The sequence below is a fragment of the Siniperca chuatsi genome, linkage group LG4, assembly GCF_020085105.1.
Source record: "Siniperca chuatsi isolate FFG_IHB_CAS linkage group LG4, ASM2008510v1, whole genome shotgun sequence".
Lineage (NCBI taxonomy): Eukaryota > Metazoa > Chordata > Actinopteri > Centrarchiformes > Sinipercidae > Siniperca > Siniperca chuatsi.
The window spans coordinates 2914845-2929105 of NC_058045.1; the positions used below are offsets into that span (position 1 = coordinate 2914845).

Genomic DNA, 14261 nt, shown 5'->3' on the forward strand with positions numbered 1-14261 from the left:
TTCTTGAAAAAAGCTTGTAATTTTTAAAAAGCATTAAAGGTAGAAAAAAGTGGAATATTCAATTCAATTATTTATATAATGCTAATTCATAACAGAAGTTATCTCATTGCACTTTTCCTATAGAGCAGGTCTAGACCATGCTCTTTATAATTTTAATTACAGAGAAACAACAAATCCCACCTTGAGCAAGCATTTGGCGACAGTGGCAAAAAAAAAATCCTTTAAGAGGCAGAAACCTTGGACAGAACCAGACTCAATGGTGGGCGGCCATCCGCCACTGCCGTGTTAGGTTTTGAATAGAAGCATAAATGTCCTTAAACATTTTGACATTTGAATGACTTCTGTAGATAAAAGTACGCAGAAGTAGTTAGTAGTCCACCAAGAAGTGTACAGTGTGCTAAACTGTAATACTATCAAAGCTGGAAGTCGAACACGGAAAGTGTAAATCCAACTAAGCTTGAAAAACTAGACATAAAGTGACTTTTTAAAGAGTGTATGGCCATAAAATTTGGTAAATTCCCACTCCCAGTTTAAACGTAACTGTATACGAGTAAAGGGAGAGAATGAAATTACAAGTTTTTTTTGTTGAAAAAAGGTTAATATTTTAAAAAGTAGAAGGGGTAGAAAAAAGTTAAAAAGAATACAAGCACATTTGTCCTTAAAGAGCTGAACATTTTGATATTTGAATGGTTTCTGTAGTTGAAAGTATGCAGAAGGAGTAGCAATGCAATCGGAAGAAGAAGTCAGAAGAAGAACTAGAGAAGCTGTGAATGTAAACTAGTGAATGCTGGCTGTTGAATCATACATGTTGAATAATACCAATAATGTATGAAAAATGTGAAATATTTTAAGATCTGTTGCTTAGCTGACGCTAAACTGAATTGCTGGCTTTTAAAGTTGAATAATACCAGTAATGTATGAAAGATGTGGACCATTGTAAGATTTTAATTGAGTTGTTGATAGAAAATATGAATAGTTAAGAGTTGAAAAAAAGCATGAAAAAGTGTAGGAAGGAATATGAATAGTTGATAAAATGGGAATGGGCTGAAGGATGCAAAATATAGCATAAGCTAGGATCTGAACTGCATTACTTGACTAATTGCTGGGAGCTAAACTGCATTGCTAGCTTAGGTTACATGAAGAAGTAGTTGAAAGACTTTGAAGACTTGAAAACATGGGAAAGGGTCTAATTAGTATGAATAGGATTTAAAGCTTTAATAAGCCTCATACTGCATTAAAATATGTGGAAGATTTATATGGAGTTGGTAGTTGGAGGTGCAACTCTCAAACTCCTGCTTCTAGCTCAAAGACCATAACTCTTATCACCTAAGTAAACATGCCGTAAGAGAGGGGGAAACCAGCTGCAGAGACTGTATGAGATTTGTGTGTGTGGTATCATAAATGTGGGAATGAAAGCAGGTTAACGAACTCCCTGTTTCTGCCTGCCTCTCGAAAATTCTGGTCTCAGTTAATAAGGAAGTCTATACAGTAGTTGGCTGTCACTGCTGTCACTTTGAAGCTGACTTTGGTTGTTTGACTCCATAGTTACATGTCTGCGACCAGCACAAGTTTTCCTACATTTTGATGTATAAATTATGTATGAAGAGTAAAAATGGAAAAATTCGGAACAGAGGAACAAACTGATAGAGTTTTAATCAGTTAATCAGCATCAACTGTGTGTAACTGTATCTCTGTAGCCTGAAAGTGCTGAGAGAGCCCTGTACAAGTTCTCTTTAAAGAAGACTGAAACAGCTCAATGTAAGGACAGAGGTATCAAATGCCAAAAATAGCTGAACACCTATCCACCAATCAGAACAGAGGAGCAAACTGCTTTGATGTGTAATCAGCCAATCAACCTCAGGTGTGTGTGTGATACTGACTATACACAGTCATTGAGACGGACAGAGAAATCCTTGTCAAAGGACCACTCGAACGAGACACCCTCATTAAAAAACTGTAGGTCGTATCATTGAACACTAACAGCATCCTTAGGCTTTTCTGAACGACTACATATGTAATTTGTGTGGATAAAGTTAAGAAATGTGACCATTACACCTACAGATTTTAAAAACTGGCACTCTCTGCTTCCCTCCAGAAATTTCGATTCTCATTTAACCTGGTATTTAATATGGTAGTTGCTTGAATTTTTGTCACTGGGGAGCTCACCAAGCCAAATACATAAGACTGTTTGTTTCCATAGTTACATGTCTGCGACGAGAACCCATTTTCCTATGTGTTGATTGTTGTTGATGTTGATGTTGTTTGTGTGTCAAACTGCATCAAATACCTGAGTGAGTTTGATATGAGTGAGTTTGAAGGCATTTCTCATTGACTGCCATTGTAACTTCACTTAAAAAAAATAATATCCAATATTTTGGAAAGTATGAAAGGCATGAATGAGAAAAGTAACAGCCAGCATGTCCTAATTGAATATTTTGATATTTGAATGAAGTTTCTACGGTGAAAAATGTGGAAATACTTGAGTGCCAAAATACATGACGGAAGAATAATAACTTATATAATAATAATTTTTTTGTAGAAGAACATATAGTGTTCAGACCCAACTAGAGAACCAATTTCTGAAGAACTTGCGGGTGTGAATGCTAGCTGTTGAATGATACATGTTGAATAATACCAATATTGTATGAAAAATGTTTAATATTTTAAGGTTTGTTGAATAGCTGACACTAAACTGCAATGCTGGTTTTAAATGTTGAATAGTACCAATAATGTATGAAAGATGTGGAACATCATAAGGTTTGAATGGAGGTCTTCACCATCTTGGGCTTTTATTTTGAAAATTAAATGACACTGTGTGTGTGTGTGTGTGTGTGTGTGTTTCTGCATGTGAGACAGGTCAAAAATTCTATATTTTCAAATTAGTTGAGCTGCACAATTTTTCCACATACCCCTTCGTAACTAATCATAGCATAAATGCCATTAAAGAGCTGAACATTTTGATATTTGAATGGTTTCTGTAGCTAAATGGATCCAGGAGTAGCAGAAATGGAGTTTATTGAAGAGAGAGAGAGACAGACAGACATGAAGTGTTAGAGATGGACAGAGAGAGACAGAGACAGAAGGGCACAGAGACAGACGAGAGAGAAAGAAAGCGGTGTGTGTGTGTGTTAAACTGCACTAAATAATTTAGCTCAAACAGTCGAAGGTTGCCATGGGAATCAGCAGTCGGCTTCACTGAAGACTTTGCTATATAATATGTTTACATACTAGACTGTTTAAAATGTAGGGGCTCAGAGGTTAAAAACTCCCATCATCACTGTATATGAGGTTCATAGACTAAACATACGCACACACACACACAGGTGTGGCACTTATTACTATGGTGATTGTGGAACCCTGAGGGAGTGGAGGTGGGAGGGACAGACAACAACTTAGACAGGTCAGACAGTTCATTTAATGGAGACTCAGCCTCTCAAATTTCTGCTTGTAGCTCAAAGACTGTAACTCCTATCTGCTAACTAAAAATACCGTATGAGAGAGGAGAGTGTGAGATTTGTGTGTGTAGTGTCAAAAATGTGGGAATGAAAGCAGGTTAGAAATCTCCCTGTTTCTGCCTCCCTTCTGGTCTCTGTTAAAATGCAAGTCTGTACAGCAGTTGGCTGTCACTGCTGTCACTTTGAAGCTGACTGTGCCAACTGTGTGAGTTCATTTGACTCCATAGTTACATGTCTACGACCGGCACAAACTGTCCTACGTGTTGATGTATAAATTATGTATGAAGAGTGAAAATTGTGGGAATAAGAGCAAGTTGAAGAGAAAATTTTGAGAAAACTTAACAGATCATCTGCACTCTGACAGCTGGGTCCCTCACTCTAGCTCTGAACATTCTGCCCAATACACACTCATTGTAAACTCAGAAAAGAACTGAAAATGTCATGAATTTTGAACTGTGATTGTGTAAAAACTATGAAAGATGTGAAAAAGTTGATTTACTGTGAGAAAGTCCCAAGGATTGTGAATGTTTTAAAGTTGGAATGGAGTTTTTACGTGAATGTATGAATTAGTGGAAAGAGGTTGAAGATGAGTGGTTTGAAGATTTTTGTCATTGACTGCCATTATAAATTTAGTTCAAACAAAGTGAATATTTTGAAAAGTTTTAATGGGATTTGAAAAGTTGAATAATACCTAGAATGTATGAAATATGTGGAACATTTTGATGTTTGAAGTTTCTAGCTGAGTGTATGAATGAATAGATGAGTTGAAAATGTAGGTAAATGTTGAAATTTTGAACATTCTGCCCATTTGAATGCAGAAAATGGCCTGAAAAACCTTATATTTTGGAAATTATCAAAGGTATAAATGAGAAAAGTATGAAGAATGTCCTAATTGAGCTTAATATTTTGATATTTGAATGACGTTTCTACGTTGAAAAATGTTAATCAGCATTCCCACTAATAAAGATTTGAATTCCCACTAATGAAGGTATCCACTGTAGCCTTAATACAACTTAATAAAGACACAACTAAAAATATGTAGCATAGGCCTAAATGCAAACTGGTAAAAAAATGAAGTAGAGGGATGTCACTCAATTTCGGCTATGAGAAATAATAAATGTTTATACTAAATAACAGAATTTAACTATAGTGAATATTAAATTCACCTCGGGGCACCACCCTTAGAAAAAGGAAAATGATAGCCAATTAATTAATTTAGTCTCAGTTCTGGAGGTTGTGTTCTACAACCACATAGTTCTTTATAACTGAGAGGTTTACTGAACAGCTCATCACAAAGATAACTAATAACTACTAATAACTCCAACTACAAATGGATGAATAAATGCAATGATGAATTAATTCAATGGACACAGCGACAGACAGTTAATGAATGAATGAATGAAGCAATGAATACTAAAACTAAAGTAATGAATGATACCTTGGCAAGATGGCTTAATTTGTGTGAACAAAGGAGGCCACAACATGGATGAAAACCTTAACGTTAACCTGTGAAATTAACTCAATGCATTGTTCAGAATTGTTTGAAAGGAAAAGGGAAATATCTGAAACCATTCAAATTATTTCTACATTGATGTGGGACTTTACTACTAACCTAAGCCTTCACTACATTCTATCGCTCTATCGCCCGGAACTCATATCATCTGAGTTCCGGGCACACAGAGCTGGGCTTGCCTGCCAGGAAGGCGGTAGAGGAAATAGAAGGAACAAGTGAGCTCAGAAGAGAAAGGTTGTCAGAAGCATAGAGCAGAAACAGAGGAAGTGAAAAAGAGAGATATATTTTGATTTCTCCTGTTGTTATAGTCTGTTAGGTGTCCGATGCCAATTGCACGAAACTTTCACTCTTCCCATCCCGAAACCTCTCTTGTCTTAAACTGTTTTTTGTTCCAAATGCACCATGAAAACTCAATTGTCAGCTTCTGGAGTTACCTCTTGGGTGAGTGTTCTGTTTTTTTTTTTTCTTACTCTTATATGGCTCCGTCATAGTTACTAAGGCCACTATAGGTCGCCACCTAACAATAAACATAAAAATGGGTTGTAATAAGCTGCTTGCACAGACAACCAATATGGCAGTTTTTCTGGTGAGGATGTGCTGGATAATATGGTCAGCATCTGGGAAACATTGTCCATCAACTTTAAAGCACCAAGCGTCATTGATGTAAACACAGTCCGCTTCCCCTTGTCTTGCCGGAGTATTGTGTTCTACCGGTGCAATAGCTTGATCTGGGATGTTGTGATGGAGCCAGGTCTCTGTGACAATGTGGGCACAACACTCTCTGACATCCCATTTCTGGGTTAGCCTGTTAGTTAGCTCAAGTTGGCAGGTGAACAAAATGCTAGTACACTAGGAGTTCAAGAAACAATTTTATGTTGAAAAATCAGCCAAATTGACATGTTTCCGCTGTAACAGTCTGCTCTGCTTCACAGAAGACAACATGCCAGCATTCTGTCAACATCTACAGTTACAAGTCACTCATTTTGCAGTTGTGGTGATTGTTTTTATTCATTTTTAGATGGAAAAGCTCACATGTCGAGACCGCCTCCCTGCCTACATGACTAACATTGTGATGATGCTGTTAATGGTAAGAAGAACCTGATTCTCTACATATACTGTACATTACTGATGATTTATGGAAAGGGTGTGAAATTATTTATTTTTCCCTCACAGTCTACGTATTCTGTTTGTAATCCTGCAAACATTTTCATTGTCAGATTGGTGTTACGTTTGCCATTGTGTTTGGTGTGATCCTTTACCGGATTTCCACCAAAGCAGCTCTTCATATGAGCTCCAATCCGGTCACTAGGAACCATGTACAGCTGACGGTTAAAACGACAGCTGCCATCATCAACCTGGTGGTCATCCTCATACTGGACGAGGTGTATGGAGTTGTGGCACGATGGCTCACTGTGTTAGGTAAGTTAGGTTAGGTGTAGAACTGGCTCAAGCACAAGGTCAATAGGTCACATGTCTATGATAATAATGGACTATTGGACTTTTTAGCATTTTGAGAGTAGTGGGTCACTCTCTTACCTTTTTTTTATTCAGTGTGTGAGCATCTTTTCTTGCTTGATATTGTTTTTGCCTAATGCCCCTGATATAGCATTGGGATGTGCATGCACTATGTTTCTGATTAATAGACTTGTGCAGAGATAAGATAAAAATGAATGACTATAGAGTTATAAATAAACTGAAACTCAATAATCTGAGATCTGTAATCACTGTATTTTGGTATAAGGCAGAAACCACCTGTATAGTAGCAATTGCAATATATTGAGATCTGTAAATTAGCCTGTTAGAGGTGTCCCACTTCTATAATAGAGTTGGGAAGTGGGCAGAGTACCTGGATCTGGGATTATTTTCTGCACACAAAATTCCCATTTCTATTTATTTATTTATTTATTTTTAAATTGCATATTCTCAACACAGACACACAGAAGTCCCCTGTATTATTTTATTATACTATAGCTGTATTTTCTAGCCATCAGTTTTAGTTATTTCAACTTCATGTCTGAGAAATAATTTCTGTCTGTCAGTTTGGTATGATGGACAGCTCTAAATACTACAATAACCATGAGCCTTGTAATGAAAAAGCAACCAGTCAGATGCACAAATCAGAGCTGTAGCAAATTCAGTTGGGAACAAACTTTGGTGTCATAGTTGCTGAAATCCTCACAAAACTGACTCAGAATCTGAAGGTGAATTCATTGAGGCAGCAGACTGCGCTCTCGATTTTCTAAAACATGTCATCTTTAGCTTCTGCTCACTGTCAGCTGCGCACATATCAGAATTTTAAGCTTTGCAATGAGAGGTTTCTTAGACAAGTCTACTCACCGTACGTTTTTATGTCCGCAGGTTGCGCCTTGACTTTTTGTCAGAGAACCAGATATTTTCTAACTAATACTGATGATTTAAACCAGAGAGTTTCTTCTCCATCCAAGCCTTGAAGTGCTCCAATGTTTAGTCATCTAGCATTGACTTTCAGAAAATGAACCAGACTATTACTACATGAATCCTGAATATCCAAAATAACGGCTCCCTCTTTGCAGCTCCATTAAATGACACCGCAACACTGGACTAATAGGTTCAAAGTTCACATAGGCCCACCAAAAATTGTTGAATTCTTTACAAAGCTATATACGGAAAAAATTGCAATGCATACATCAAAAATAATGACAAAACACTATTTGGTGAAATAGATGCATCTACAACAACTGCTACATTATCATGTCAACAATTGTAGCAGTTCAACTGTGCTGATGTCTGAGTAAGGCATCAGTACAGTTGAACAGTTTATAGTTAATTCACATATTAAATCTGTTGCTACTGACATCTTAAAAGAATAGTTTAACATTTTGGGAAATATGCTTATTACCTTTATTTCTCAGAGTGAGATGTCCAGATGGAGATCAATCTCATGTCTGTGTGTTAAGTATATGGCTGGACTCAGGATGTGGTTAGCCTAGCTTAGCATAAGGCCTAAAGGCAAGGGGAAAATAGCTAGCCTAGCTCTATCCAAAGTTCAAAAATACACCTATAGGTCACTGAGGTATTTTGTTTGTTTAACCCATACACAAACAGAAATGTAATATCTATCCATCCTCCCAGCACTTCTGTGCAGTATCTATGGCACTGGTTGCCAGATCTAGCCGGTGAGAATAGGTTTTGGTCCCTGTACAGGCACGGCCGTACCAAACCTGGCAACCTCACTGCAACTACAACTTGCACATAGTCACTGTGCCAAATAGTGAAATAGTGAAAAACAAATAGTTCCAGCACGTAACTCTCCCTAAAACCATAATCTGTAATTTTTACATTTATGCAAGCTTTAGAGCTGTTGATAAGCACTTTTCTTTTTTACACTTTTTTTACACACTTGGAAAGAGCCTTTGGGATGACTATCATGCCATGAAAAAAAGCTTCGAAAAGTTTAAACTTAGTGTTTGAAAGCTTGAAATCTAAAGATTTAGCAAGATTAATACTAAGTTTGGATGGCTTGCATAATGTTTTGATAGACTGGAAAAAATTATCGTGATAGACTTTTCAGAGGTTCAAATTTGTCACTGTTATCCTGGTGTATTAGTTTGTTTTCCAGGTTTGAAACCTTGTAAATGGTGATCTGAAAACTGGTGCGCATATGTTGGGGGGTGGGGGTTGAAACATGAGTTTCAAAGAGGTTTTCTTGCCGGGTTTGGCTCCGGGCACCCTTGGGCTGACCTGCAGTAACCCCCCTTCAGGAGGTGGGTGCTGACTGATGCCGTACCTCTCTCTCGCTCCTCTCCTGCTTCACGCCTCTCCTGTCCCTGCCTGAACCCAGCATGTCTTCGTTGTACCCGGAATCACTGTAAATCACCTCAGCGCGGGACATCAGGTGAACTGTCGGACTCAAGTGACATCGTTGAGGCAGAGCATGGGTCGATAGTTGTAGTAACAGGTGCGGCTGAGTACTGGATAACCGAATTCAGGCCACGTTGAGAATGATGTATGTGGCCCACATCTAGAAATAAAAGACTTGGTCCAATAACAATAGGCAGGCATGCAGGCTGCGACCCAGTCAGAGCGAACTCACTGGAGGAAGGATCCGCCGCCACTCTGCGGACCAGATGAATCTGCAAGCTCAGACAGATCCGCCATAATGTCTCACACCTTTCAGCCATGGGCACAGGATATGGCCCACCTACAGTTAGTGCACCATCAACGCGCCTTTTTTCAGTTCAAATACTAACCATCACTGATGGTTCTCACAGAGAGTACTTGGAGTCGAAGAGCGGCACGTCTCAGAGGACACTAACACGGTAACTAAAGTGTGCTGTCAAAATAGACTTTATTTGTACAGCTGCCTAGCCAGTAAAATTATACCATTATATATAAAGTAGTATTGCTTTGTTTGCTCTGCTTTTAATTCTGAAATGTGCTATTATGGCAAGCTAGCTACTTTACTGCACAGTAAGATAGCATTAAGTTAGTCGTAGAAAAGGTTTCAGTCGTAGTCATCTGGACACTGTTTTCAGAATCAAGACGTTTCGGCTCCCATCAGGAAGTCATTCTCAATCGTGAATAAATGGGACGGGAACTAGAAATTTAAGCTACTCTGAGTTACATAAGCCCTGCCCTCAAGCAATCTACCTGAGTGGATTTTCCTTCCTGAGGGCAGGGCTTATGTAACACCGAAACGTCTTGATTCTGAAAACAGATGATGCTGAATCCTTTTCTACGATAGAACACTCCTGGACGGACCTCTAATTTGGGTGCTGTGTCTCCTGAGGGACATCAGCACTGACAGCACAAGCCCTGCAGTATGAGCCACTTTGGTGAGATTAAACTTCAATCTAATATCCTCAAGGAACCTAAATTTTGACTTTTATACAGTCACCTACTTTGATATCTATGAATGTTACAGGGAGTTTGATATGCCAACATCAGTGTCTGCCCGACACTCAAACATACTTTCCTACTGGTCAATTATGAACTTTGCATACAGTTTTCATTAGCTTTCATAAGCAAACTGTTACCTGTAGTGCAGCTTTGTTTTAGTCTATACAGAATGATACCATATTTATTCACTGTAAATTCAGATAATGATACAGTATATTTTCTCATTTTGAGACATTTCTGTATATTTTTCAGCATTTTGATAAGCAGTTGTTCTCTCAACAGAATTTAGTAAAGAAATCTCTCTCTTTTGCACACAGAATGTCCTCACTCCTTTACTGCCTGCAGCAACTAGCAGAGCAAATAATTACCATGTGGCACTGAGATAATTACAGTCAGCGGCTCCCCCTACTGGCCACACAGACGGCAATACATGCAGCTTCTAAGTAGCTTAGTAACTTACCCGCCAATTCCCAGTTACTTACAGTTACTCTATAATGTTGTTATCAGGTTAGTAGCAGCAGCAGTGCACTGTAATTTTTTAAGACTGGTCAAAATCAATTGACAAAATTTGGACTTGTACTTGAAAATGTATTTGTATTAATGTATTTTATGCATACACAGAAATAAGGTGTGCTTTCTGATTTCTTTTCAGACATCCGCCTTCTTACAATCTTCATAACTCCCTTGTTGCTTGCCTACTCCTGTATTTTCTACATGGCTCAAGAAAGTTTTGGGAAGAACGTCAGAACCTGCAGAACTGTTCCTCTTGCAATTATCTCCAGTCAAGCACCAGCAGCAAAGTCCCTAGCCTACATCAACAACATATTCCTAATTAGACTTAATTGACCTTGCACAGGAATAACATATGTGACACTCCCTGTAAAGGTCTGTTTTATTTAGTCAAAATTGCTTTCAAATGAATGTACTATATATTTATGAGTGTTGTGTTATTTGATTGTCTTGCGAAAAGCAAGCAGCTCTTCCAAGTACAGTGTATAAAGAGCCATAGAGACCTATGCTAACATTAGCTAAGCTGTGAAAATCAAGCTAACGTTGGTGCTACCCTGAGTAACTAGCTAACGTCGCTAATGGTTATCTAAGACATTGAGGTGATTATCAAAATGGTCAAAAACACTATATACAAAAACAAACAGTACTATAACAATATGTACAAAGCTAACTGTGAAAAGTAACTAACTTAAGGATGAAAAAGCCCTGCAAGGTGATCACTAAAGTTGGAGGCAAACAGACTAAAAATTAATCACAATATTCATGCAGAAAGTTAAAAAACATTACTTTGGGTTTTTTTTTTTTGCTAAACAGCTGGAAACATCTGTCTTCTGGGCTACTGTCAACAATGAAATTCCTTGTAATTTCATTGTATAATGCAGTTAGTAAATCAATTATTCTGTACTTACGCAATGCAGTGTGATGTATAAATCTGTTTTAGTGTGAAGAGGAGGCAACTTTAGAATAGGGAATCTGTGTGTCAAACTACTAGTGAATTAGTTGAATGGGGAGCATTTTTTGAGTTAGACTTAATTTAGAGTTATTTGGACACTATTAACACTTGTAGTTTAGTTATAAACGAATAGACCACATTTATTAAAGGAGAATGACTATTCTTGTGGTACTACCACCTTATAAGGCCCATACTGAGCAAAGCATATTAAGATCATAATTCATGTACAACAACTTCCTTACTATCAATAAGCAGTAATTAGGAGGTTATTGAGGGAAAACTATTTAGGGATAACAAGTTAATGGCCTAGTAGTAGTTAATAAGTGCTTTATAATGACTAATAAAGACCCAATATGCTACTAATATGAATGCTAATAAGCAACTAGTTAATTGTGAATATGTGTACCCTTATTTAAAGTGTTACGCAATTTTGTATTTGAAATATGTATTTCAATTACTTTTGAGTATTTTGTAATTGGTATTTGACAGAGCGGGAAAAAAATCTAATTTGTAACAACATTGTTTAGAGTGACGTAAATTTGTATTTTCAAAATACTTTCTCAATGATTCATATAACATTAAAAAACAAGACTAGGTCAAAACCTAGTATATGACTTGACTGTGTATGAGACGCTAGAGGGCTTTTAATTTGAAAGGAGGCCTTTTAATTTCAAACAGATATAGGAGGTTGTGTTTGGGCCGAGGAAGAAAACTGGACTACAGTTCTGGACTATTAATTCACTCCCACTGCAGTTTCTGTACTTAACTCACACTGCTGGTTCTAGACTGTTGTTTCAGCTGCAGGTTTTTTCTGGTTTGTTTTTCCAGTTTACTTCTTCCTGGGCGTGTCTTATCAGTAAGCTAATATTGTTGTGTAAATGATGTGTTTGAATGTGAGTACTCAGTAATATTGTAGTGTAAATTGTGCCATTTAATAAAAGCTGGCATTTCTACATAACCTGATGCTATCCTGTTTTTGCATCTGAGGGAAGGGTTGGCAGGAGGGTTTGTGGGATGGGGGAAGGCGCATGCCAGCTTAGTTTTGGTTGTCACATCACTTCATATTGCTATTTTCCAAGCTACTGTCTGCACACCATTTGACCATTATCATAGCTGGGAGATATGCTGGATCTGCCACTAAATTTCAGTGGCGAGAGTGGTGTTTATTTTTTTGCATGTTTGTCACACTTAAATGTTTCAGATCATCAAACAAATTTAAATATAAGTCAAAGATAACACAAGTAAACACAAAATGCAGTTTTTAAATGAAGGTTGTTATTATTAAGGGAAAACAAAATCCAAACCTACAAGGCCCTGTGTGAAAAAGTAATTGCCCCACCTGTTAAAACATAACTGTAGTTTGTCACACCTGAGTTCAATTTCTCTAGCCACACCCAGGCCTGATTACTGCCACACCTGTTCTCAATCAAGAAATCACTTAAATAGGACCTGCCTGACAAAGTGAAGTAGACCAAAAGATCTTCAAAAGCTAGACATCATGCTGAGATCCAAAGAAATTCAGGAACAAATGAGAAAGAAAGTCGTTGAGATCTATCAGTCTGGAAAAGGTTATAAAGCCATTTCTAAAGCTTTGGGACTCCAGCGAACCACAGTGAGAGCCATTATCCACAAATGGCGAAAACATGCAACAGTGGTGAACCTTCCTGGGAGTGGCCGGCCGACCAAAATTAGAGCACAGCGACAACTCATCCAAGAGGTTACAAAAGACCCCACAACAACATCCAAAGAACTGCAGGCCTCACTTGCCTCAGTTAAGGTCAGTGTTCATGACTCCACCATAAGAAAGAGACTGGGAAAGAAACAGACAAAAATGTTCCAAGATGAAAACCACTCCTGAGCAAAAAGAACATTAAGGCTCGTCTCATTTTGCCAGAAAACATCTTGATAATCCTCAAGACTTTTGGGACTTTTGGAAGGTGTGTGTCCCATTACATCTGGCGTAAAAGTAACACCGCATTTCAGAAAAAGAACATCATACCAACAGTAAAATATGGTGGGGGTAGTGTGATGGTCTGGGGCTGTTTTGCTGCTTCAGGACCTGGAAGACTTATTGTGATAAATGGAACCATGAATTCTGCTGTCTACCAAAAACTCTTCTGCAGCAGGACAATGATCCAAAACACACCAGCAAGTCCACCTCTGAATGGCTGAAGAAGAACAAAATAAAGACTTTGGAGTGGCCTAGTCAAAGTCCTGACCTGAATCCGATTGAGATGCCGTGGCATGACCTTAAAAAGGCAGTTCATGTTCAAAAACCCTCCAATGTGGCTGAATTACAACAATTCTACAAAGATGAGTGGGCCAAAATTCCTCCACAGCGCTGTGGAAGACTCATTGCAAGTTATCGCAAATGCTTGATTGCAGTTGTTGTTGCTAAGGGTGGCTCAACCAGTTATTAGGTTTAGGCGGCAATCAGTTTTTCACACAGGGCCATGTAGGTTTGGATTTTGTTTTCCCTTAATAATAACAACCTTCATTTAAAAACTGCATTTTGTGTTTACTTGTGTTATCTTTGACTAATATTTAAATTTGTTTGATGATCTGAAACATTTAAGTGTGACAAACATGCAAAAAAATAAGAAATCAGGAAGGGGGCAAGCACTTTTTCACACCACTGTACATAAAATCATATTGCGAAAATTACTGTCCATACTGGCAATTATTCGTCTGACCATTACGTGTATTAAGCAGTGCACCGGTGGACTGAAAGTGAGCTGAACTACTATAGCTGTCATAAGCCGCTGAGGCTTTCGACATACGGAGGTAGGCGTGGTTTCATCTAAAGTAGGTTGGAAAAGCGATATCCCGGCTTTTTTTTTTTTTCAGACAGTCTGTTTTGGAGTTTCAGACTTTAAGACCAGAGATGCGAGACAATGCTGCCAGAAAACACATGACTCGCAAGCTTGCAACTGTGTGGGAAGATCTCTGAAAA

General features: G+C 38.1%; 1 protein-coding gene across 2 annotated transcripts in view; it reads left to right on the forward strand.

Moving 5' to 3' along the window:
* Positions 1 to 14261, forward strand: part of LOC122874574 (anoctamin-1) — a 252254-nt gene that overhangs the window by 123754 nt on the left and 114239 nt on the right. For both annotated transcript variants that reach the window (XM_044192613.1, XM_044192614.1), the window contains exons 15-16: positions 5987 to 6055; positions 6186 to 6387. In XM_044192613.1, coding sequence (XP_044048548.1) covers positions 5987 to 6055; positions 6186 to 6387 — 271 coding nt within the window. The remainder of the gene's footprint in view (positions 1 to 5986; positions 6056 to 6185; positions 6388 to 14261) is intronic.